The sequence below is a fragment of the Heptranchias perlo genome, chromosome X (assembly GCF_035084215.1).
Source record: "Heptranchias perlo isolate sHepPer1 chromosome X, sHepPer1.hap1, whole genome shotgun sequence".
Lineage (NCBI taxonomy): Eukaryota > Metazoa > Chordata > Chondrichthyes > Hexanchiformes > Hexanchidae > Heptranchias > Heptranchias perlo.
The window spans coordinates 13,971,650-13,993,217 of record NC_090370.1 but is presented as its reverse complement, the minus strand read 5'-3'; the positions used below and the strand labels follow the sequence as shown (position 1 = coordinate 13,993,217).

The 21,568-nt window shown below is 57.8% G+C and overlaps 1 protein-coding gene across 1 annotated transcript in view; it reads left to right on the top strand.

The window, feature by feature from the left end:
- Positions 1-391: 391 nt before the first annotated feature.
- Positions 392-21,568, top strand: part of LOC137306897 (diacylglycerol kinase beta-like) — a 35,993-nt gene continuing 14,816 nt past the window's right edge. The window contains exons 1-2 of the mRNA XM_067976284.1: positions 392-485; positions 2,851-2,966. Of these exons, the coding sequence (XP_067832385.1) occupies positions 2,900-2,966 (67 nt within the window). The 5' untranslated portion in view covers positions 392-485; positions 2,851-2,899. The remainder of the gene's footprint in view (positions 486-2,850; positions 2,967-21,568) is intronic.

Below are 21,568 nucleotides of genomic sequence, written 5' to 3'. Positions count from 1 at the left end.
CAATATCGCTAACAGGAAGTCTGTGGGACGAAGGTGTGATTCAGTGTCTCTCTTGTTTTCCCAGCGCCAGGTTATTACGCAGAGCAGCAAATAAAAAGAGCAACGCTTTGAATGTTATCTGAACCCATTTTTCTAATGGCAGTGCTGGTTATTTTTGCACGGAGCACTGCGAATGTATATGCCCTCCCCCCACCCCTCCCTGGGCTCTACTGACTCTTTAACCTGTCACCAGTCTTCTGTTTTGCGGTCTGCACTGAACGAATACAGTTGTTTTTTTTATCTGACCTGTTTCAAGCACTAAACTCTGTGCTTTCTGGTGCAAGAAAAAAAAAATCTTATCTATCTATATGCATAAGGTTGCTCTGCGCTGTCTGGATTTCTTTGAACTGTGCTATCTGCAGTTACTCCTCCTGCTCAGTCTGGATTATAGATACTGCACTGCAGTGACAGGCCAGACCCAAACCCAGACACCAAGCTTGCTAAAGGTAAGAGGATCTTTGTGGCTTTCTTTCGCATCTGCACTGCGATAGTTCGAGAGGGGGTTTTACCCGCGATGCAACCGAATGAATTATACATTCAGTCCCTGGATCCTGCACTTTTGAAAGAATGATCTTCAAACCAGCAAACTTTCATTTCATTTAATGGGCCCACGGAGAATTTTCTCCATCAAAGTAGAACTGCTGCAAGATCTCGTCCCCAAGATTGAATTGCAGTTAGTTTAATGATCGAGCCGGCTGGCTTATCATGTTTTAGTGGTTACAATTAACTGATCTGCCTGCGAGCTGCATTCGGTATTCCAGATGTTACTGGGTTGGTTCGTATTGTCACTTTGGAGGAGCTAGTGTTTATTGAGAGCTGCTTTTATTGTTGTTTTGTTCATTTTCTCCTCCTCCTCTCTTGACTGGGGTTAATTTTGGAGCTGGACAGTCAGAGTTGGGATTGCACGAATATTTAACATGTAAACCCCAACAGCCTAAAGCCTGGCTTTTAAAATAGAAATCCATTAGGTCGTTTTTGCGATGTGGAGGAATTAGTTCTAAAGAGAATTCCTGATAAAAGAGTTGTGTTGATATCTCACTTCTGGGAAATACCTCAAAGTGCTGCATATACAATAAATTACTTGAACGCAAATGTACGCAGAGGAGATTCATGTACAAATGTGCTAAACCATGATCCTAACCCCTCATTCTGCCCCCTTTTTTGTAGTTGGCTGATGGTGGCCACCCTACTCTTGAAGGCAGGGATTCACAGCAGTGGACTATTCCACCACGGGGGGAATCGCGGCTCACCCTTATCCTATTCCCATCCAATGTCTATACATGTGCATTTTCCAGCAGGGGGGTCGCTGGATAGTGACCAGGAGCATAAACGCACGCTAATTCGCAGCCCCCCCCCACCCCTCAATCCAGGCACGTTGAGGACCAATTTTGGTGACTGAGATCGGCCAACTCAGCACAGGCCGAGGATCAAACCTGGGACCGTCCTGTTTTTATGGCTCAGTGTCATGCCCCGAGCTATTGTGGGAGCTCAGGAGATTTAACTGGCTCCCCAGGATCAATTCGGAGCTCAGAATGAACCACAATCATTGGATGGCTTTGGGGCAGATCTCACCGGAGGAGTTGAAAGTGGTCTCAGGAGGGTCGTAGGGCTGGGTTCATACTTGCCATTCCCCACAGTGCTGAGTTACCAATCACCGTCCAGAAGATGCTACGCAGCGAGGGCGGAGGGAAGAGTCACCGCCAGCCCTCACTCAATGTAGAACTGAGAGGATATAACTATCAGGAAAGGCTGAACAGGCCGGGACTCTTTTCTCTAGAAAAGAGAAGGCTGAGGGGTGACCTGATAGAGGTCTTTAAGATAATGAAAGAGTTTGATAGGGTAAATGTAGAGAAAATGTTTCTACTTGTGGGGGAGACCAAAACTAGGGGCCATAAATATAAGATAGTCAGTAATAAATCCAATCGAGAATTCAGGAGAAACTTCTTTACCCAGAGAGTGGTTAGAATGTGGAACTTGCTACCACAAGGAGTAGTTGAGGCGAATAGTTTAGATGGATTTAAGGGGAATCTAGATAAACACATGAGGGAGAAAGGAACAGAAGGATATGCTGATAGGGTGAGATGAAGTAGGGAGGGAGGAGGCTCGTGTGGAGCATAAACACCAGCATGGACCAGTTGGGCCGAATGGCCTGTTTCTGTGCTGTGCAGTCTATGGAATGGAACACGGGAACGGTTGCCTTCTTGGTCGCAGTTGATGCATGACTCCCTGAAAAAACAGGGAGTGTCTTGAAATCAGGGTGTGGAATGAAGACTGTAAGCTATTTCACATTGTCCAGTGGAGGTTCGAGATGCTGGACATCGATTAGCGTCAGTTTGGAACAGCTGATTTTCATTCACCAATGCCCAGAGGCGTATCATCGCTGATGCAGTCGGTTGTCGGCTCTCGATGTTTCCGCTACTGAATCCAACGGCCTTACCACAGCGGCAGAATCAAAGAGGCAGATCTTTGCGGGTCAGTGATCAATGCCGTGGACCTGTCCCACAATCCGAACCGAAACCAAGTGCCAGGATAAAAGTGATGTCTGGTTTCTCGTGAATTAAAAGGGGGAGGGAGGAGGGATGGTGTGGATACAGGCGGGAGGGACGGAGGGAGGGAAGGGGAAAAGAGGGTGAAAGAGGGAGAAAAGAAAGCAGCGACTAACTGACAGGCCGGCCGAATCAGCACATACTTCAACCACAAATCAAAAAACCTTATGATCACTGGATAAAACCTGCAGCAGAGATTAGAGTTTGACTGCTGACTGTACACATTTTGCCTGAACTCTCTCTCTCTCTCTCTCTGCCTGTGTAGGAGCCCCGTACTGAAGAGGTGAAGCCCTGTGAGAAAGCGCCTGCCAGAAATGGATGGAAAGGTGTGGACGACACTCAGCCCCGACGAATTTGCTCAACTTCACAAGTACATCGAGTGTAAGTACGCTGGCCGGCCTGCGCCACCGTTTGGCGGGTACTGCTGTGCCATCTTTGCGCCTTGCCCAGCAGCCTGGCGTCTTCGCAGGGATTTTGCTGCTGTTTCCTCCTGACTGGGGCCTAAATCAAATCCGAAGCCTAAATTTTCGCAGTGCCCATTGGTTGGGGGAGGGAGAGGGACAGAAACCTTTCGCCCGCCCCTCACCGCCAGCACGTATCAGAAAAACGCAGGCAACGCGCCCACCATTCTGCGCTGCCCGCAGGTAAGGTTCCTCGTCACCAGCATGGAGCGGGAGGATTACTCCCTGAATGCCACCATTTCGTTACGTTGAAGGCGCAATTCCTCGACACTGCTCGGCTCAGTTGGTGAATGCACCACCCAGGTTATCCCCAGGCTGAATCGCCAGTCTGTGCTGGAGTAGCTGGTCTCAGCCGAGGTAGTGGCGATCGGGGTGATATGAGGAAATATTGTCCCAGGGCTTGAGAGGAGAAAGGAAGCCAGGGTTCACATTCCTGATCACTAGCCAGTGACCCCTGCTGGAATGTGTATGTGTGTGCGTGCCCATGAGTGTGTGTGCATGCCCCTGCCCGTGTGCATGTTTGTGTGCATTCCCGTGTGTGTGTGTTGTGTCTGTGTGCGCGCGTGCCCCGCCCGTGTGTGTGTGCGCTTGCACGTGTGCGTGTGTGTGTGTGCCCGTGAGTGTGTGTACCTGCCTGTGTGTGAGCGTGCCCCGCCCATGCGTGTGTGTGCCTGTCCGTGTGTGTGCCTGTCCGTGTGTGTGTGTGTGTGTGCCCCTGTGTGTGTGTGCGTGCCCATGCCCAAGTGTGTGTGTGCCCGTGTGTGCATGTGTGTGTGTGTGCCCGTGTGTGAGTGCATGCCCGTGTGTGCGTGTGTGTGTGTGTGCTTGTGTATGCCCACGTGTGTGTCCTGTGTGTGCGTGCCCCTGTGAATGTGCATGCCCGTGCCCAAGTGTGTGCACGTGTGTGCGTGCCCGTGTGTGTGTGTGCGTGCCCGTGTGTGTGTGTGCCCGTGTGTGTGTGCATGCCCGTGTGTGCGTGTGTGTGTGTGTGCTTGTGTATGCCCACGTGTGTGTCCTGTGTGTGCGTGCCCCTGTGTGTGTGCATGCCCGTGCCCAAGTGTGTGCACGTGTGTGCGTGCCCGTGTGTGTGTGTGCGTGCCCGTGTGTGCATGCCCGTGCATTTGTGTGTGCGTACCCCTACCCATCTGCATGTGTGTGCATGCCCATGTGTGTGTGTGCCTGCCTGTGTGTGTGCGTGTGTGTGTGTGTATGAACCCGTGTGTGTGTGTGTGTGTGGCGTTGAGTGAATACAGGATCAGTCTCTGCTGTGATGTCCTGTAAATTACTGCCTTCATCTGAAAAGGAACTGAGCTGAAACTCCAAGCCTTACAATCACTAAAGTATGTGTGGCTGTGTTCCATAGATGTTGTTGCCATGGTAGCAGCAGGAATAGAGCCATCATTGCCACAGAGTATTTAATTGCTCTGCGTCTATACATATCCCTTTAAACTCCAATCCCATTTAGATCCCAGCCATTCATTCAGCTCCTGATTAAAAGAATGAATCCAAGCAGCATTTTTGCTGGGAGCCTGTTTCACATCTCCACTAATCTGGATGGATAAAAGTTCCTTTTAATCTCCAGCTTTCCTTGAGGGATTTCAATTTTTCACTCACGGCCTTGTGGCAATCAGGATTTAAAGGTGCAGACACATACCCACTTCTGTGTTGCTTGGGAAACAGTTTCTGCTGTCCCTCATACCCGCCTGGGCCTGACACTGTTTCAAGTATCACTCCAAACCAGTATCGAGGCGGGTTTAAAAATTGCTCGGGAAGTCTTCTGGGTCTTCCAGAAACTGAAACCTTTCAGCCTCAAAATTCCGGGCCAAAGCCGCCAATATCTGGGATAGGCGGAGGGGGAATTTGGAGGCGGGGCTCAGTTACGCGGGTCTCCGCCCCTTTTTGCGCGCAGTCCCAAATTCGACTGGACGTCAGGGCTTCTCGTGTGTGTACGGACGTCACTGGAAGCGGTGGGACTTGCAGGTAGGCGTCCACAGTTTGGATAGGCCACTCGACAGTGAGTGCAGCTCCCTCCCGCACCAGTGAGCCTTTTTCTCCATTTTCCATCACACTGGTCACCGTGTGGCCTCTCTGAGTGAGAATACTGATCACAGACGGTTTCTCACAGCCTGCATTTTGCATTGGTCGTTTACGGCCAGGAGATGGAAACCTTTCCTCCCAGTCATCTGGATTGGATTTGAACCCAGTTCAAGATATAAAGCCAGTATTTAACTCAATGCAGCATCCAGTCCTCCTTAAAGCTGGTCAGGTACATGGGCCATGTCTCAAAGTCCATTTATATTGATGGTCGATGAGGCTGAAACAGCTCATGATCTGCAATGGCCTGGAACATCACATGCAATGTAATGTGGGTGGCTGCATCTCTTCCAAGTGATCCTGTGCAGGAAGTTTAAACTTTTAAGGCTAGAAATGACGGTTGGCAGATGAGCTTTCTGGGGTTTGACTGCCGTGACCTCGTCAGTCAGTTTAGAAGGAAACCTTGGACTATGTAAAATAGGTATCCATCTGCCAATTAGATCCCAGGAGGAACTAAAAGGATATAAGAGACTTAGGAGGCAACACTGTAATGTAATGAAGTGAGGGAAGGGGATCTACCGACTAGAACACAAGAAATAGGAGCAGGAGTAGGCCATATGGCTCCGCGAAACTGCTCTGCCATCCAATAGATCATGGCTGATCTTCAACCTCAACTCCACTGTCCCGCCCGATCCCCATATCCGCTGATTCCCCCAGAGTCCAAAAGTCTATCGATTTAAGCATCAAATATACGAAGAATATACTGAAGTGAGGCAAGGGGACGTACCTACTGAAGTGAGGGAAGGGGACCGACCTACTGAAGTAAGGGAAGGGGGACCGACCGACTGAAGTAAGGGAAGGGGACCGAGCGACTGAAGTGAGGGAAGGGGACCGAGCGACTGAAGTGAGGGAAGGGGACCGACCTACTGAAGTAAGGGAAGGGGACCGACCGACTGAAGTAAGGGAAGGGGACCGAGCGACTGAAGTGAGGGAAGGGGACCGACCGACTGAAGTAAGGGAAGGGGACCGAGCGACTGAAGTAAGGGAAGGGGACCGAGCGACTGAAGTGAGGCAAGGGGACCTACATACTGAGGTGAGGGAAGGGGACCGAGCGACTGAAGTGAGGGAAGGGGACCGACCGACTGAAGTAAGGGAAGGGGACCGAGCGACTGAAGTGAGGGAAGGGGACCGAGCGACTGAAGTGAGGGAAGGGGACCGAGCGACTGAAGTGAGGGAAGGGGACCGAGCGACTGAAGTAAGGGAAGGGGACCGAGCGACTGAAGTGAGGGAAGGGGACCGAGCGACTGAAGTAAGGGAAGGGGACCGAGCGACTGAAGTGAGGGAAGGGGACCTACATACTGAGGTGAGGGAAGGGGACCGACCGACTGAAGTAAGGGAAGGGGACCGAGCGACTGAAGTGAGGGAAGGGGACCGAGCGACTGAAGTAAGGGAAGGGGACCGAGCGACTGAAGTGAGGGAAGGGGACCTACATACTGAGGTGAGGGAAGGGGACCGAGCGACTGAAGTGAGGGAAGGGGACCGACCGACTGAAGTAAGGGAAGGGGACCGAGCGACTGAAGTGAGGGAAGGGGACCGACCGACTGAAGTAAGGGAAGGGGACCGACCGACTGAAGTAAGGGAAGGGGACCGAGCGACTGAAGTGAGGGAAGGGGACCGAGCGACTGAAGTGAGGGAAGGGGACCGACCGACTGAAGTGAGGCAAGGGGACGTACCTACTGAAGTGAGGGAAGGGGACCGACCGACTGAAGTGAGGGAAGGGGACCGACCGACTGAAGTAAGGGAAGGGGACCGAGCGACTGAAGTGAGGGAAGGGGACCGACCGACTGAAGTAAGGGAAGGGGACCGAGCTACTGAAGTGAGGGAAGGGGACCGACCGACTGAAGTGAGGGAAGGGGACCGAGCGACTGAAGTGAGGGAAGGGGACCGAGCGACTGAAGTGAGGGAAGGGGACCGAGCGACTGAAGTGAGGGAAGGGGACCGAGCGACTGAAGTGAGGGAAGGGGACCGAGCGACTGAAGTGAGGGAAGGGGACCGAGCGACTGAGGTGAGGGAAGGGGACCGACCGACTGAAGTAAGGGAAGGGGACCGAGCGACTGAAGTGAGGGAAGGGGACCGAGCGACTGAAGTGAGGGAAGGGGACCGAGCGACTGAGGTGAGGGAAGGGGACCGAGCGACTGAAGTGAGGGAAGGGGATCGACCTACTGAAGTGAGGGAAGGGGATCGACCGACTGAAGTGAGGGAAGGGGACCGAGCGACTGAGGTGAGGGAAGGGGACCCGACCGACTGAAGTAAGGGAAGGGGACCGAGCGACTGAAGTGAGGCAAGGGGACCGAGCGACTGAAGTGAGGGAAGGGGACCGACCGACTGAAGTAAGGGAAGGGGACCGAGCGACTGAAGTGAGGGAAGGGGACCGACCGACTGAAGTGAGGGAAGGGGACCGACCGACTGAAGTGAGGGAAGGGGACCGACCGACTGAAGTGAGGGAAGGAGACCGGGCTACTGAAGTGAGGGAAGGGGACCGACCGACTGAAGTAAGGGAAGGGGACCGAGCGACTGAAGTGAGGGAAGGGGACCGACCGACTGAAGTAAGGGAAGGGGACCGAGCGACTGAAGTGAGGGAAGGGGACCGACCGACTGAAGTGAGGGAAGGGGACCGAGCGACTGAAGTAAGGGAAGGGGACCGAGCGACTGAAGTAAGGGAAGGGGACCGAGCGACTGAAGTGAGGGAAGGGGACCGACCTACTGAAGTGAGGGAAGGGGACCGAGCGACTGAAGTGAGGGAAGGGGACCGACCGACTGAAGTGAGGGAAGGGGACCGAGCGACTGAAGTAAGGGAAGGGGACCGAGCGACTGAAGTAAGGGAAGGGGACCGAGCGACTGAAGTGAGGGAAGGGGACCGACCTACTGAAGTAAGGGAAGGGGACCGAGCGACTGAAGTGAGGGAAGGGGACCGAGCGACTGAAGTGAGGCAAGGGGACCGACCGACTGAAGTGAGGGAAGGGGACCTACATACTGAGGTGAGGGATGGGGACCGACCTACTGAGGTGAGGGAAGGGGACCGAGCGACTGAAGTAAGGGAAGGGGACCTACATACTGAGGTGAGGGAAGGGGACCGAGCGACTGAAGTGAGGGAAGGGGACCGAGCGACTGAAGTGAGGGAAGGGGACCGAGCGACTGAAGTGAGGGAAGGGGACCTACATACTGAGGTGAGGGAAGGGGACCGAGCGACTGAAGTAAGGGAAGGGGACCTACATACTGAGGTGAGGGAAGGGGACCGAGCGACTGAAGTGAGGGAAGGGGACCGAGCGACTGAAGTGAGGGAAGGGGACCGAGCGACTGAAGTGAGGGAAGGGGATCGACCGACTGAAGTAAGGGAAGGGGACCGAGCGACTGAAGTGAGGGAAGGGGATCGACCTACTGAAGTGAGGGAAGGGGACCGACCTACTGAAGTAAGGGAAGGGGACCGAGCGACTGAAGTGAGGGAAGGGGACCGACCGACTGAAGTGAGGGAAGGGGACCGACCTACTGAAGTGAGGGAAGGGGACCGAGCGACTGAAGTGAGGGAAGGGGACCGACCGACTGAAGTGAGGGAAGGGGACCGAGCGACTGAGGTGAGGGAAGGGGACCGACCTACTGAGGTGAGGGATGGGGACCGACCGACTGAAGTGAGGGAAGGGGACCGACCTACTGAAGTGAGGGAAGGGGACCGAGCGACTGAAGTGAGGGAAGGGGACCGACCGACTGAAGTGAGGGAAGGGGACCGAGCGACTGAAGTGAGGGAAGGGGACCGAGCGACTGAAGTGAGGGAAGGGGACCGAGCGACTGAAGTGAGGGAAGGGGACCGAGCGACTGAAGTGAGGGAAGGGGACCGACCGACTGAAGTGAGGGAAGGGGACCGACCTACTGAAGTGAGGGAAGGGGACCGAGCGACTGAAGTGAGGGAAGGGGACCGACCTACTGAAGTGAGGGAAGGGGACCGAGCGACTGAAGTGAGGGAAGGGGACCGACCGACTGAAGTGAGGGAAGGGGACCGAGCGACTGAAGTGAGGGAAGGGGACCGACCGACTGAAGTGAGGGAAGGGGACCGACCGACTGAAGTGAGGGAAGGGGACCGACCGACTGAAGTGAGGGAAGGGGACCGAGCGACTGAAGTGAGGGAAGGGGACCGACCGACTGAAGTGAGGGAAGGGGACCGAGCGACTGAAGTGAGGGAAGGGGACCGACCGACTGAAGTGAGGGAAGGGGACCGAGCGACTGAAGTAAGGGAAGGGGACCGACCGACTGAAGTGAGGGAAGGGGACCGAGCGACTGAAGTGAGGGAAGGGGACCGACCTACTGAAGTGAGGGAAGGGGACCGACCGACTGAAGTGAGGGATGGGGACCGAGCGACTGAAGTGAGGGAAGGGGACCGACCGACTGAAGTGAGGGAAGGGGACCGAGCGACTGAAGTAAGGGAAGGGGACCGAGCGACTGAAGTGAGGGAAGGGGACCGACCGACTGAAGTGAGGGAAGGGGACCGAGCGACTGAAGTAAGGGAAGGGGACCGAGCGACTGAAGTGAGGGAAGGGGACCGACCGACTGAAGTAAGGGAAGGGGACCGAGCGACTGAAGTGAGGGAAGGGGACCGAGCGACTGAAGTGAGGGAAGGGGACCGAGCGACTGAAGTGAGGGAAGGGGACCGACCGACTGAAGTGAGGGAAGGGGACCGACCGACTGAAGTAAGGGAAGGGGACCGAGCGACTGAAGTGAGGGAAGGGGACCGAGCGACTGAAGTGAGGGAAGGGGACCGAGCGACTGAGGTGAGGGAAGGGGACCGACCGACTGAAGTGAGGGAAGGGGACCGAGCGACTGAAGTAAGGGAAGGGGACCGAGCGACTGAAGTAAGGGAAGGGGATCGACCTACTGAAGTGAGGGAAGGGGACCGACCGACTGAAGTAAGGGAAGGGGACCGAGCGACTGAAGTAAGGGAAGGGGACCGAGCGACTGAAGTGAGGGAAGGGGACCGACCGACTGAAGTGAGGGAAGGGGACCGACCGACTGAAGTGAGGGAAGGGGACCGAGCGACTGAGGTGAGGGAAGGGGATCGACCTACTGAAGTGAGGGAAGGGGACCGACCGACTGAAGTAAGGGAAGGGGACCGAGCGACTGAAGTGAGGGAAGGGGACCGACCTACTGAAGTAAGGGAAGGGGACCGACCGACTGAAGTAAGGGAAGGGGACCGAGCGACTGAAGTGAGGGAAGGGGACCGACCTACTGAAGTAAGGGAAGGGGACCGACCGACTGAAGTAAGGGAAGGGGAACCGAGCGACTGAAGTGAGGGAAGGGGACCGACCTACTGAAGTAAGGGAAGGGGACCGACCGACTGAAGTGAGGGAAGGGGACCGAGCGACTGAAGTGAGGGAAGGGGACCGAGCGACTGAAGTGAGGGAAGGGGACCGAGCGACTGAAGTGAGGGAAGGGGACCGACCGACTGAAGTGAGGGAAGGGGACCGACCGACTGAAGTAAGGGAAGGGGACCGACCGACTGAAGTGAGGGAAGGGGACCGAGCGACTGAAGTGAGGGAAGGGGACCGAGCGACTGAAGTGAGGGAAGGGGACCGAGCGACTGAAGTGAGGGAAGGGGACCGAGCGACTGAAGTGAGGGAAGGGGACCGACCGACTGAAGTAAGGGAAGGGGACCGAGCGACTGAAGTAAGGGAAGGGGACCGACCGACTGAAGTAAGGGAAGGGGACCGAGCGACTGAAGTAAGGGAAGGGGACCGAGCGACTGAAGTAAGGGAAGGGGACCGAGCGACTGAAGTAAGGGAAGGGGACCGACCGACTGAAGTAAGGGAAGGGGACCGAGCGACTGAAGTAAGGGAAGGGGACCGAGCGACTGAAGTGAGGGAAGGGGACCGAGCGACTGAAGTAAGGGAAGGGGAACCGAGCGACTGAAGTGAGGGAAGGGGATCGACCGACTGAAGTGAGGGAAGGGGACCGAGCGACTGAAGTAAGGGAAGGGGACCGACCGACTGAAGTAAGGGAAGGAGACCGAGCGACTGAAGTGAGGGAAGGGGACCGAGCGACTGAAGTGAGGGAAGGGGACCGAGCGACTGAAGTGAGGGAAGGGGATCGAGCGACTGAAGTAAGGGAAGGGGACCGAGCGACTGAAGTAAGGGAAGGGGACCGACCGACTGAAGTGAGGGAAGGGGACCGAGCGACTGAAGTGAGGGAAGGGGACCGACCGACTGAAGTGAGGGAAGGGGACCGACCGACTGAAGTGAGGGAAGGGGACCGAGCGACTGAAGTGAGGGAAGGGGACCGAGCGACTGAAGTGAGGGAAGGGGACCGACCGACTGAAGTGAGGGAAGGGGACCGACCGACTGAAGTGAGGGAAGGGGACCGAGCGACTGAGGTGAGGGAAGGGGATCGACCTACTGAAGTGAGGGAAGGGGACCGAGCGACTGAAGTGAGGGAAGGGGACCGAGCGACTGAAGTAAGGGAAGGGGACCGAGCGACTGAAGTGAGGGAAGGGGACCGACCGACTGAAGTGAGGGAAGGGGACCGAGCGACTGAAGTAAGGGAAGGGGACCGAGCGACTGAAGTAAGGGAAGGGGACCGACCTACTGAAGTGAGGGAAGGGGACCTACATACTGAGGTGAGGGAAGGGGACCGAGCGACTGAAGTGAGGGAAGGGGACCGACCGACTGAAGTAAGGGAAGGGGACCGACCGACTGAAGTGAGGGAAGGGGATCGAGCTACTGAAGTGAGGGAAGGGGATCGACCGACTGAAGTGAGGGAAGGGGACCGAGCGACTGAGGTGAGGGAAGGGGACCGAGCGACTGAAGTGAGGGAAGGGGACCGAGCGACTGAGGTGAGGGAAGGGGACCGAGCGACTGAAGTGAGGGAAGGGGACCGAGCGACTGAAGTAAGGGAAGGGGACCGACCGACTGAAGTGAGGGAAGGGGATCGACCGACTGAAGTGAGGGAAGGGGACCGAGCGACTGAAGTAAGGGAAGGGGACCGAGCGACTGAAGTGAGGGAAGGGGACCGACCGACTGAAGTGAGGGAAGGGGACCGAGCGACTGAAGTAAGGGAAGGGGACCGAGCGACTGAAGTAAGGGAAGGGGACCGACCTACTGAAGTGAGGGAAGGGGACCTACATACTGAGGTGAGGGAAGGGGACCGAGCGACTGAAGTGAGGGAAGGGGACCGACCGACTGAAGTAAGGGAAGGGGACCGACCGACTGAAGTGAGGGAAGGGGATCGAGCTACTGAAGTGAGGGAAGGGGATCGACCGACTGAAGTGAGGGAAGGGGACCGAGCGACTGAGGTGAGGGAAGGGGACCGAGCGACTGAAGTGAGGGAAGGGGACCGAGCGACTGAGGTGAGGGAAGGGGACCGAGCGACTGAAGTGAGGGAAGGGGACCGAGCGACTGAAGTAAGGGAAGGGGACCGACCGACTGAAGTGAGGGAAGGGGACCGAGCGACTGAAGTAAGGGAAGGGGACCGACCGACTGAAGTGAGGGAAGGGGACCGAGCGACTGAAGTAAGGGAAGGGGACCGACCTACTGAAGTGAGGGAAGGGGACCGAGCGACTGAAGTGAGGGAAGGGGATCGACCGACTGAAGTAAGGGAAGGGGACCGACCGACTGAAGTAAGGGAAGGGGACCGAGCGACTGAAGTGAGGGAAGGAGACCGACCTACTGAAGTGAGGGAAGGGGACCGACCGACTGAAGTGAGGGAAGGGGACCGAGCGACTGAAGTGAGGGAAGGGGACCGAGCGACTGAAGTGAGGCAAGGGGACCGACCGACTGAAGTGAGGGAAGGGGACCGACCGACTGAAGTGAGGGAAGGAGACCGAACGACTGAAGTGAGGGAAGGGGACCGAGCGACTGAAGTGAGGGAAGGGGACCGACCGACTGAAGTGAGGGAAGGAGACCGAACGACTGAAGTGAGGGAAGGGGACCGAGCGACTGAAGTGAGGGAAGGGGACCGAGCGACTGAAGTGAGGGAAGGGGACCGACCGACTGAAGTGAGGGAAGGAGACCGAACGACTGAAGTGAGGGAAGGGGACCGAGCGACTGAAGTGAGGGAAGGGGACCGAGCGACTGAAGTGAGGGAAGGGGACCGAGCGACTGAAGTGAGGGAAGGGGACCGACCGACTGAAGTGAGGGAAGGGGACCGAGCGACTGAAGTGAGGGAAGGGGACCGAGCGACTGAAGTGAGGGAAGGGGACCGACCGACTGAAGTGAGGGAAGGGGGACCGACCGACTGAAGTGAGGGAAGGGGACCGACCGACTGAAGTGAGGGAAGGGGACCGAGCGACTGAAGTGAGGGAAGGGGACCGACCGACTGAAGTGAGGCAAGGGGACCGAGCGACTGAGGTGAGGGAAGGGGACCGACCTACTGAAGTAAGGGAAGGGGACCGACCGACTGAAGTGAGGGAAGGGGACCGACCGACTGAAGTGAGGCAAGGGGACCGACCTACTGAAGTAAGGGAAGGGGACCGAGCGACTGAAGTGAGGGAAGGGGACCGACCGACTGAAGTAAGGGAAGGGGACCGAGCGACTGAGGTGAGGGAAGGGGATCCGAGCGACTGAAGTGAGGCAAGGGGACCGACCTACTGAAGTAAGGGAAGGGGACCGACCGACTGAAGTGAGGGAAGGGGACCGACCGACTGAAGTGAGGGAAGGGGATCGACCGACTGAAGTGAGGGAAGGGGACCGAGCGACTGAAGTGAGGGAAGGGGAACCGACCGACTGAAGTGAGGGAAGGGGACCGACCGACTGAAGTGAGGGAAGGGGACCGACCGACTGAAGTGAGGGAAGGAGACCGACCGACTGAAGTGAGGGAAGGGGACCGACCGACTGAAGTGAGGGAAGGGGACCGAGCGACTGAAGTGAGGGAAGGGGACCGACCGACTGAAGTGAGGGAAGGGGACCGACCGACTGAAGTGAGGGAAGGGGACCGACCGACTGAAGTGAGGGAAGGGGACCGAGCGACTGAAGTGAGGGAAGGGGACCGAGCGACTGAAGTGAGGGAAGGAGACCGACCTACTGAGGTGAGGGAAGGGGACCGACCAACTGAGGTGAGGGAAGGGGACCGACCGACTGAAGTGAGGGAAGGGGAACCGAGCGACTGAAGTGAGGGAAGGGGACCGAGCGACTGAAGTGAGGGAAGGGGACCGACCGACTGAAGTAAGGGAAGGGGACCGACCGACTGAAGTAAGGGAAGGGGAACCGACCGACTGAAGTGAGGGAAGGGGACCGACCGACTGAGGTGAGGGAAGGGGGACCGACCGACTGAAGTGAGGGAAGGGGACCGACCGACTGAAGTGAGGGAAGGGGACTGACCTACTGAGGTGAGGGAAGGGGACCGACCGACTGAGGTGAGGCAAGGGGACCGACCGACTGAAGTGAGGGAAGGGGACCGATCTACTGAGGTGAGGCAAGGGGACCGACATACTGAGGTGAGGGAAGTGGACCGACCTACTGAGGTGAGGGAAGGGGACCGATCGACTGAGGTGAGGTAAGGGGACCGACCGACTGAAGTGAGGGAAGGGGACCTACAGACTGTAGTGAGGCAAGGGGACCGATCTACTGAGGTGAGGCAAGGGGACCGACATACTGAGGTGAGGGAAGTGGACCGACCTACTGAAGTGAGGGAAGGGGACCTACCTATTGAAGTGAGGGAAGGGGACCGACCGACTGAAGTGAGGCAAGGGGACCCGACCGACTGAAGTGAGGGAAGGGGACCGACCTATTGAAGTGAGGCAAGGGGACCGACCGACTGAAGTGAGGGAAGGGGACCGACCGACTGAAGTGAGGGAAGGGGACCGACCTATTGAAGTGAGGCAAGGGGACCGACCGACTGAAGTGAGGGAAGGGGACCGACCTACTGAAGTGAGGGAAGGGGACCGACCGACTGAAGTGAGGGAAGGGGACCGACCTACTGAAGTGAGGGAAGGGGACCGACCTACTGAGTTGAGGCAAGTGGCCTGCCTACTGAAGTGAGGCATGGGACCTACCGATTGAGGTGAGGTAAGGGACCTACCGACTGAAGTGAAGCAAGTGGACTTATCTACTGAAGTGAGGCAAGGGGACCGACCCATTGAAGTGAGGCAAGTGGACCTACCGACTGAGATGAGGGAAGGGGATCAAACCACTGAGGTGAGGCAAGTGGACCAACCTACTGAGGTGAGTCAAAGGGACCTACCTATTGAAGTGAGGTAAGGTGAGCTACCTATTGAAGTGGGGCAAATGGACCTACCTACTGAGGTGAGGCAAGGGGACCTACCTATTGAGGTGAGGCAAGGGGACCGACCCACTGAAGTGAGGGAAGGGGACCGACCTACTGAGGTGAGGCAAGGGGACCGAACTACTGAAGTGAGGGAAGGGGACCGACCGACTGAGGTGAGGGAAGGGGACCGAACAACTGAAGTGAGGGAAGGGGACCGAGCGACTGAAGTGAGGGAAGGGGACCGAGCGACTGAAGTAAGGGAAGGGGACCGACTGACTGAGGTGAGGGAAGGGGACCGACCTACTGAAGTGAGGCAAGGGGACCGACCTACTGAAGTGAGGCAAGGGGACAGACCGACTGAAGTGAGGGAAGGGGACCGACCTACTGAGGTGAGGCAAGGGGACAGACCGACTGAAGTGAGGGATGGGGACCGACCTACTGAAGTGAGGGAAGGGGACCGACCTATTGAAGTGAGGGATGGGGACCGACCTACTGAAGTGAGGGAAGGGGACCTACCTACTGAAGTGAGGGAAGGGGACCTACCTATTGAAGTGAGGGAAGGGGACCGACCTACTGAAGTGAGGGAAGGGGACCGACCGACTGAAGTGAGGGAAGGGGACCGACCAACTGAAGTGAGGGAAGGGGACCGAGCGACTGAAGTGAGGGAAGGGGACCGACCGACTGAAGTGAGGGAAGGGGAACCGAGCGACTGAAGTGAGGGAAGGGGACCGACCGACTGAAGTGAGGGATGGGGACCTACCTACTGAAGTGAGGGAAGGGGACCGACCGACTGAGGTGAGGGAAGGGGACCGACCGACTGAAGTGAGGGATGGGGACCTACCTACTAAAGTGAGGGAAGGGGACCTACCTACTGAAGTGAGGGAAGGGGACCGACCGACTGAAGTGAGGGAAGGGGACCGACCGACTGAAGTGAGGGAAGGGGACCGAGCGACTGAGGTGAGGGAAGGGGATCGACCTACTGAAGTGAGGGAAGGGGACCGACCGACTGAAGTAAGGGAAGGGGACCGAGCGACTGAAGTGAGGGAAGGGGACCGACCTACTGAAGTAAGGGAAGGGGACCGACCGACTGAAGTAAGGGAAGGGGACCGAGCGACTGAAGTGAGGGAAGGGGACCGAGCGACTGAAGTGAGGGAAGGGGACCGACCGACTGAAGTAAGGGAAGGGGACCGAGCGACTGAAGTAAGGGAAGGGGACCGAGCGACTGAAGTAAGGGAAGGGGACCGACCTACTGAAGTGAGGGAAGGGGACCTACATACTGAGGTGAGGGAAGGGGACCGAGCGACTGAAGTGAGGGAAGGGGACCGACCGACTGAAGTAAGGGAAGGGGACCGAGCGACTGAAGTAAGGGAAGGGGACCGACCGACTGAAGTAAGGGAAGGGGAGCCGAGCGACTGAAGTGAGGCAAGGGGACCGAGCGACTGAAGTGAGGCAAGGGGAACCGAGCGACTGAAGTGAGGGAAGGGGACCGAGCGACTGAAGTGAGGGAAGGGGACCGACCGACTGAAGTGAGGGAAGGGGATCGACCGACTGAAGTGAGGGAAGGGGAACCGACCGACTGAAGTAAGGGAAGGGGACCGAGCGACTGAAGTGAGGGAAGGGGACCGACCGACTGAAGTAAGGGAAGGGGACCGAGCGACTGAAGTGAGGGATGGGGACCGAGCGACTGAGGTGAGGGATGGGGACCGACCGACTGAAGTGAGGGAAGGGGACCGACCGACTGAAGTGAGGGAAGGGGACCGACCGACTGAAGTGAGGGAAGGGGACCGAGCGACTGAAGTGAGGGAAGGGGACCGAGCGACTGAAGTGAGGGAAGGGGACCGACCTACTGAAGTGAGGCAAGGGGACCGACCGACTGAAGTAAGGGAAGGGGACCGAGCGACTGAAGTAAGGGAAGGGGACCGACCTACTGAAGTGAGGGAAGGGGACCGACCTACTGAAGTGAGGCAAGGGGACCGACCTACTGAAGTGAGGCAAGGGGACCGACCGACTGAAGTGAGGGAAGGGGACCGACCGACTGAAGTGAGGCAAGGGGACCGACCTACTGAAGTGAGGCAAGGGGACCGACCGACTGAAGTGAGGGAAGGGGACCGACCGACTGAAGTGAGGGAAGGGGATCGACCTACTGAAGTGAGGCAAGGGGACCGACCGACTGAAGTGAGGGAAGGGGACCGACCGACTGAAGTAAGGGAAGGGGACCGACCTACTGAAGTGAGGGAAGGGGACCGACCGACTGAAGTGAGGGAAGGGGACCGACCTACTGAAGTGAGGCAAGGGGACCGACCGACTGAAGTGAGGGAAGGGGATCGACCTACTGAAGTGAGGCAAGGGGACCGACCTACTGAAGTGAGGGAAGGGGACCGACCGACTGAAGTGAGGGAAGGGGACCGACCGACTGAAGTGAGGGAAGGGGATCGACCGACTGAAGTGAGGGAAGGGGACCGACCGACTGAAGTGAGGGAAGGGGACCGACCGACTGAAGTGAGGGAAGGGGACCGACCGACTGAAGGAAGGGAAGGGGACCGACCGACTGAAGTAAGGGAAGGGGACCGACCGACTGAAGTAAGGGAAGGGGACCGACCGACTGAAGTAAGGGAAGGGGACCGACCGACTGTAGTAAGGGAAGGGGACCGAGCGACTGAAGTGAGGGAAGGGGACCGACCGACTGAAGTGAGGCAAGGGGACCGACCGACTGAAGTGAGGCAAGGGGACCGACCGACTGTAGTAAGGGAAGGGGACCTACATACTGAAGTAAGGGAAGGGGAACCGAGCGACTGAAGTGAGGCAAGGGGACCGACCTACTGAAGTAAGGGAAGGGGACCGAGCGACTGAAGTGAGGGAAGGGGACCGACCGACTGAAGTGAGGGAAGGGGACCGACCGACTGAAGTGAGGGAAGGGGACCGAGCGACTGAAGTGAGGGAAGGGGACCGAGCGACTGAAGTGAGGGAAGGGGATCGACCGACTGAAGTGAGGGAAGGGGACCGAGCGACTGAAGTGAGGGAAGGGGACCGAGCGACTGAAGTGAGGGAAGGGGACCGACCGACTGAAGTAAGGGAAGGGGATCGACCGACTGAAGTGAGGGAAGGGGACCGAGCGACTGAAGTGAGGGAAGGAGACCGACCTACTGAAGTGAGGGAAGGGGACCGACCGACTGAAGTGAGGGAAGGGGATCGACCGACTGAAGTGAGGGAAGGGGACCGAGCGACTGAAGTGAGGGAAGGGGACCGACCTACTGAAGTGAGGGAAGGGGACCGACCGACTGAAGTGAGGGAAGGGGATCGACCTACTGAAGTGAGGGAAGGAGACCGACCTACTGAAGTGAGGGAAGGGGACCGACCGACTGAAGTAAGGGAAGGGGACCGAGCTACTGAAGTGAGGGAAGGGGACCGACCTACTGAAGTGAGGGAAGGAGACCGACCTACTGAGGTGAGGGATGGGGACCGACCTACTGAGGTGAGGGAAGGGGACCGACCGACTGAAGTGAGGGAAGGGGACCGAGCGACTGAAGTGAGGGAAGGGGACCGAGCGACTGAAGTGAGGGAAGGGGACCGACCTACTGAGGTGAGGGAAGGGGACCGACCGACTGAAGTGAGGGAAGGGGACCGACCGACTGAAGTGAGGGAAGGGGACCGAGCGACTGAAGTGAGGGAAGGGGACCGACCGACTGAAGTGAGGGAAGGGGACCGACCTACTGAGGTGAGGGAAGGGGACCGACCGACTGAAGTGAGGGATGGGGACCGACCTACTGAGGTGAGGGAAGGGGACCGACCGACTGAAGTGAGGGATGGGGACCGACCTACTGAGGTGAGGGAAGGGGACCGACCGACTGAAGTGAGGGAAGGGGACCGAGCGACTGAAGTGAGGGAAGGGGACCGAGCGACTGAAGTGAGGGAAGGGGACCGACCGACTGAAGTGAGGGAAGGGGACCGAGCGACTGAAGTGAGGGAAGGGGACCGACCGACTGAAGTGAGGGAAGGGGACCGACCGACTGAAGTAAGGGAAGGGGACCGACCGACTGAAGTGAGGGAAGGGGACCGAGCGACTGAAGTGAGGGAAGGGGACCGACCGACTGAAGTGAGGGAAGGGGACCGACCGACTGAAGTGAGGCAAGGGGACCGACCTACTGAAGTGAGGGAAGGGGACCGACCGACTGAGGTGAGGGAAGGGGACCGACCGACTGAAGTGAGGGAAGGGGACCGACCGACTGAAGTGAGGGAAGGGGACTGACCTACTGAGGTGAGGGAAGGGGACCGACCGACTGAGGTGAGGCAAGGGGACCGACCGACTGAAGTGAGGGAAGGGGACCGATCTACTGAGGTGAGGCAAGGGGACCGACCTACTGAAGTGAGGCAAGGGGACCGACCTACTGAGGTGAGGCAAGGGGACCGACATACTGAGGTGAGGGAAGTGGACCGACCTACTGAGGTGAGGGAAGGGGACCGATCGACTGAGGTGAGGTAAGGGGACCGACCGACTGAAGTGAGGGAAGGGGACCTACAGACTGTAGTGAGGGAAGGGGACCGACCGACTGAAGTGAGGCAAGGGGACCGACCGACTGAAGTGAGGGAAGGGGACCGACCTATTGAAGTGAGGCAAGGGGACCGACCGACTGAAGTGAGGGAAGGGGACCGACCGACTGAAGTGAGGGAAGGGGACCGACCTATTGAAGTGAGGCAAGGGGACCGACCGACTGAAGTGAGGCAAGGGGACCGACCGACTGAAGTGAGGGAAGGGGACCGACCTACTGAAGTGAGGGAAGGGGACCGACCGACTGAAGTGAGGGAAGGGGACCGACCTACTGAAGTGAGGGAAGGGGACCGACCTACTGAAGTGAGGGAAGGGGACCGACCTACTGAGTTGAGGCAAGGGGCCTGCCTACTGAAGTGAGGCATGGGATCTACCGATTGAGGTGAGGTAAGGGACCTACCGACTGAAGTGAAGCAAGTGGACTTATCTACTGAAGTGAGGCAAGGGGACCGACCCATTGAAGTGAGGCAAGTGGACCTACCGACTGAGATGAGGGAAGGGGATCAAACCACTGAGGTGAGGCAAGTGGACCAACCTACTGAGGTGAGTCAAAGGGACCTACCTATTGAAGTGAGGTAAGGTGAGCTACCTATTGAAGTGGGGCAAATGGACCTACCTACTGAGGTGAGGCAAGGGGACCTACCTATTGAGGTGAGGCAAGGGGACCGACCCACTGAAGTGAGGGAAGGGGACCGACCTACTGAGGTGAGGCAAGGGGACCGAACTACTGAAGTGAGGGAAGGGGACCGACCGACTGAGGTGAGGGAAGGGGACCGACTGACTGAGGTGAGGGAAGGGGACCTACCTATTGAGGTGAGGCAAGGGGACCTACCTATTGAGGTGAGGCAAGGGGACCGACCCACTGAAGTGAGGGAAGGGGACCGACCTATTGAGGTGAGGCAAGGGGACCGACCCACTGAAGTGAGGGAAGGGGACCGACCTACTGAGGTGAGGCAAGGGGACCGAACTACTGAAGTGAGGGAAGGGGACCGACCGACTGAGGTGAGGGAAGGGGACCGAACAACTGAAGTGAGGGAAGGGGACCGAGCGACTGAAGTGAGGGAAGGGGACCGAGCGACTGAAGTGAGGGAAGGGGACCGACTGACTGAGGTGAGGGAAGGGGACCGACCTACTGAAGTGAGGCAAGGGGACCGACCTACTGAAGTGAGGCAAGGGGACAGACCGACTGAAGTGAGGGAAGGGGACCGACCTACTGAGGTGAGGCAAGGGGACAGACCGACTGAAGTGAGGGATGGGGACCGACCTACTGAAGTGAGGGAAGGGGACCGACCTATTGAAGTGAGGGATGGGGACCGACCTACTGAAGTGAGGGAAGGGGACCTACCTACTGAAGTGAGGGAAGGGGACCTACCTATTGAAGTGAGGGAAGGGGACCGACCTACTGAAGTGAGGGAAGGGGACCGACCGACTGAAGTGAGGGAAGGGGACCGACCAACTGAAGTGAGGGAAGGGGACCGAGCGACTGAAGTGAGGGAAGGGGACCGACCGACTGAAGTGAGGGAAGGGGACCGACCTACTGAAGTGAGGGAAGGGGACCGAGCGACTGAAGTGAGGGAAGGGGACCGACCTACTGAAGTGAGGGAAGGGGACCGAGCGACTGAAGTGAGGGAAGGGGACCGACCGACTGAAGTGAGGGATGGGGACCTACCTACTGAAGTGAGGGAAGGGGACCTACCTAC